The sequence below is a fragment of the Eimeria tenella genome, genomic scaffold, assembly GCF_000499545.2.
Source record: "Eimeria tenella Houghton genomic scaffold, Eth_scaff3282, whole genome shotgun sequence".
Taxonomy (NCBI): domain Eukaryota; phylum Apicomplexa; class Conoidasida; order Eucoccidiorida; family Eimeriidae; genus Eimeria; species Eimeria tenella.
Window position 1 is genome coordinate 2,510 of NW_013543113.1, and position 460 is coordinate 2,969.

A 460-nucleotide genomic window follows, 5' to 3' on the forward strand; every position below is an offset into this window, starting at 1 on the left:
GGCTTATGGTGCTGTTACTGTTGCTTCAGTTGCTTCTGTGTCTTCTCTTGCTGCTGATGGCCCCTTTGCTGCTGCTGTTTCCTCTGCTGCTGCCAGGGATTCCATATCTCTTGCTGCTGCTGCTCTGTTGCTGCTATTCTTGCTGCTGCTTTTGCTTCTATTCTTGCTGCTAGTTCAGCTCCCTGTGTGAATGCGCTGCATTCCCAGTTCCCGTTGCTGCTTAGCCTGCTGCTGCTCCTGCTGCTGCTGCTGCTGCTGCGGGTGATCGATTTAACTGAAATAGAAAATGGAGACACCAGGCCTAAGGATAGCCAAAGGGCCAAATTGCTGCTACTGCGGCTGCTGCTGCTGCTGTGTTGCCAATCTGCTGCAGGCGGAGGCAGTTATGGGGCCAGACGCGGGAGCAGCAGCAGCAGCAGGAGCAGCAGCAGCAGCAGCAGCAGCAGAAGGGGAAACCTTT

At 55.0% G+C, this 460-nt stretch overlaps 1 protein-coding gene across 1 annotated transcript in view; it reads left to right on the forward strand.

Annotated features, from left to right (window-relative positions):
• Nucleotides 1-460, forward strand: part of ETH_00040110 (uncharacterized protein) — a gene marked incomplete at both ends in the record, with an annotated part of 1,543 nt that overhangs the window by 409 nt on the left and 674 nt on the right. Inside the window, one exon of the mRNA XM_013376250.1 lies at nt 374-458. Coding sequence (XP_013231704.1) covers nt 374-458 — 85 coding nt within the window. The remainder of the gene's footprint in view (nt 1-373; nt 459-460) is intronic.